The following is a 1234-nucleotide window of genomic DNA, read 5'->3' as shown; positions in this document are numbered from 1 at the left end:
TAGGAAGAGTGTTAAAAGATCCGCAATTCCCACACACAAAACGTGCAGAGCGAGAGAGAGAAAAGAAAAACGGAATCACATGTTTACATTCCAGTCTGAAAAGCTGAATTAACTTTTCTTCTCTCGCTGATTGGCCTGCGCTGATGAAACAGCGGAGCTGAGAACTGTCTGCATGCATGCCCGGCGCTGCWGCTTCATCAATTGACGGCATGTGCAAACTGGAAGGTCGCTGGGAATGGTTAGACGAGCTCGAGAGGGCTTGTGCACGAGGACCGTGCGCGTGCGCGCGTGCAGAGTTTATTGAAAGAGTTCCTCTCTCTCCGTCCCTCCCTCACCCACTCCGCCCTCCTCCACCTCCYTCTCCCCACACCAGCCCAGGCAGCGGCAGCCTGGGTGGTCCCCCTCTCTCTCCACTTTGGTGAGCTGTTGCTTAGCAGCTAATAATAGGCGATGTTTGCAAAGTAATTTGCCTCTTCCTTGGCCAATGGGAGCCGGAGCACTTTTCCATCAAACCTCCCTTTTCAGGATTTGCCGAGAGGCGAACTTCTCCAAATGTTACCGCTACGGGATCGGAGTTAGACTTGACACGGACGGACTCAGACTGTTAGGCTTTCCAACTACTACTACTACTATTACTACTACTACTACTACTATTACTACTACTACAGCTCCTCTCTGAGACGCAGTTTCACCAACTCTCGGGACGAATGAAGACTGAAGGATCTATACGGATTTCGGCGCATAATGTCGGGATGGAGTTTCGAGACTTGTTTGGCTCCGTGGAAGAGTAGAAAAGCGAGTTTGTCGCCGGTGGTGCTGGATGCGCTCCACGTCTATGTCGGATTACTGCCTTTCCTGAACGTCGAGCATCGATTCCCCTTCGCATCGCTCCGCGCCCCGATCACTCTCTTTGGACTATGGCCGCGGATCGCGGGGTCCCAGGGTCCGGCGTCTTTGGAGATTTACCCCCGAGTTATACGCGCTCTCAGCCGCCTGCGCACACAGACCTGCAGCGGAGACCCAGCTACTGCCATGCCGCTTACGCACTTAAACAGATCTCAAAGGTGATGCATTTCACTCGCAGCCTGTGCGGGATTTACTCTCATTCAAGTCGGCAAAAGTGAATGAAAAAAAAAAAAAAAAAAAAGCTTTCATCTGAACCCGATTTGAGAGTGCGTGTGTGAACCAGAGTTGGGGTTTTGAATTCCCTGTATAGAATCAGGATCTGGGTTAT

At 51.5% G+C, this 1234-nt stretch overlaps 1 protein-coding gene across 1 annotated transcript in view; it reads left to right on the top strand.

Moving 5' to 3' along the window:
- The first annotated feature begins 383 nt into the window (after positions 1 to 383).
- The window catches only part of ptch2 (patched 2), a 31116-nt gene continuing 30265 nt past the window's right edge, over positions 384 to 1234 (top strand). Inside the window, exon 1 of the mRNA XM_008434165.2 lies at positions 384 to 1064. Coding sequence (XP_008432387.1) covers positions 918 to 1064 — 147 coding nt within the window. The 5' untranslated portion in view covers positions 384 to 917. The remainder of the gene's footprint in view (positions 1065 to 1234) is intronic.

Source organism: Poecilia reticulata, linkage group LG17 (genome assembly GCF_000633615.1).
Source record: "Poecilia reticulata strain Guanapo linkage group LG17, Guppy_female_1.0+MT, whole genome shotgun sequence".
In the NCBI taxonomy this organism is placed as follows: Eukaryota; Metazoa; Chordata; class Actinopteri; order Cyprinodontiformes; family Poeciliidae; genus Poecilia; species Poecilia reticulata.
Note: the sequence above shows the minus strand (reverse complement) of the source record. Positions and strands in the feature narration are given on the sequence as shown.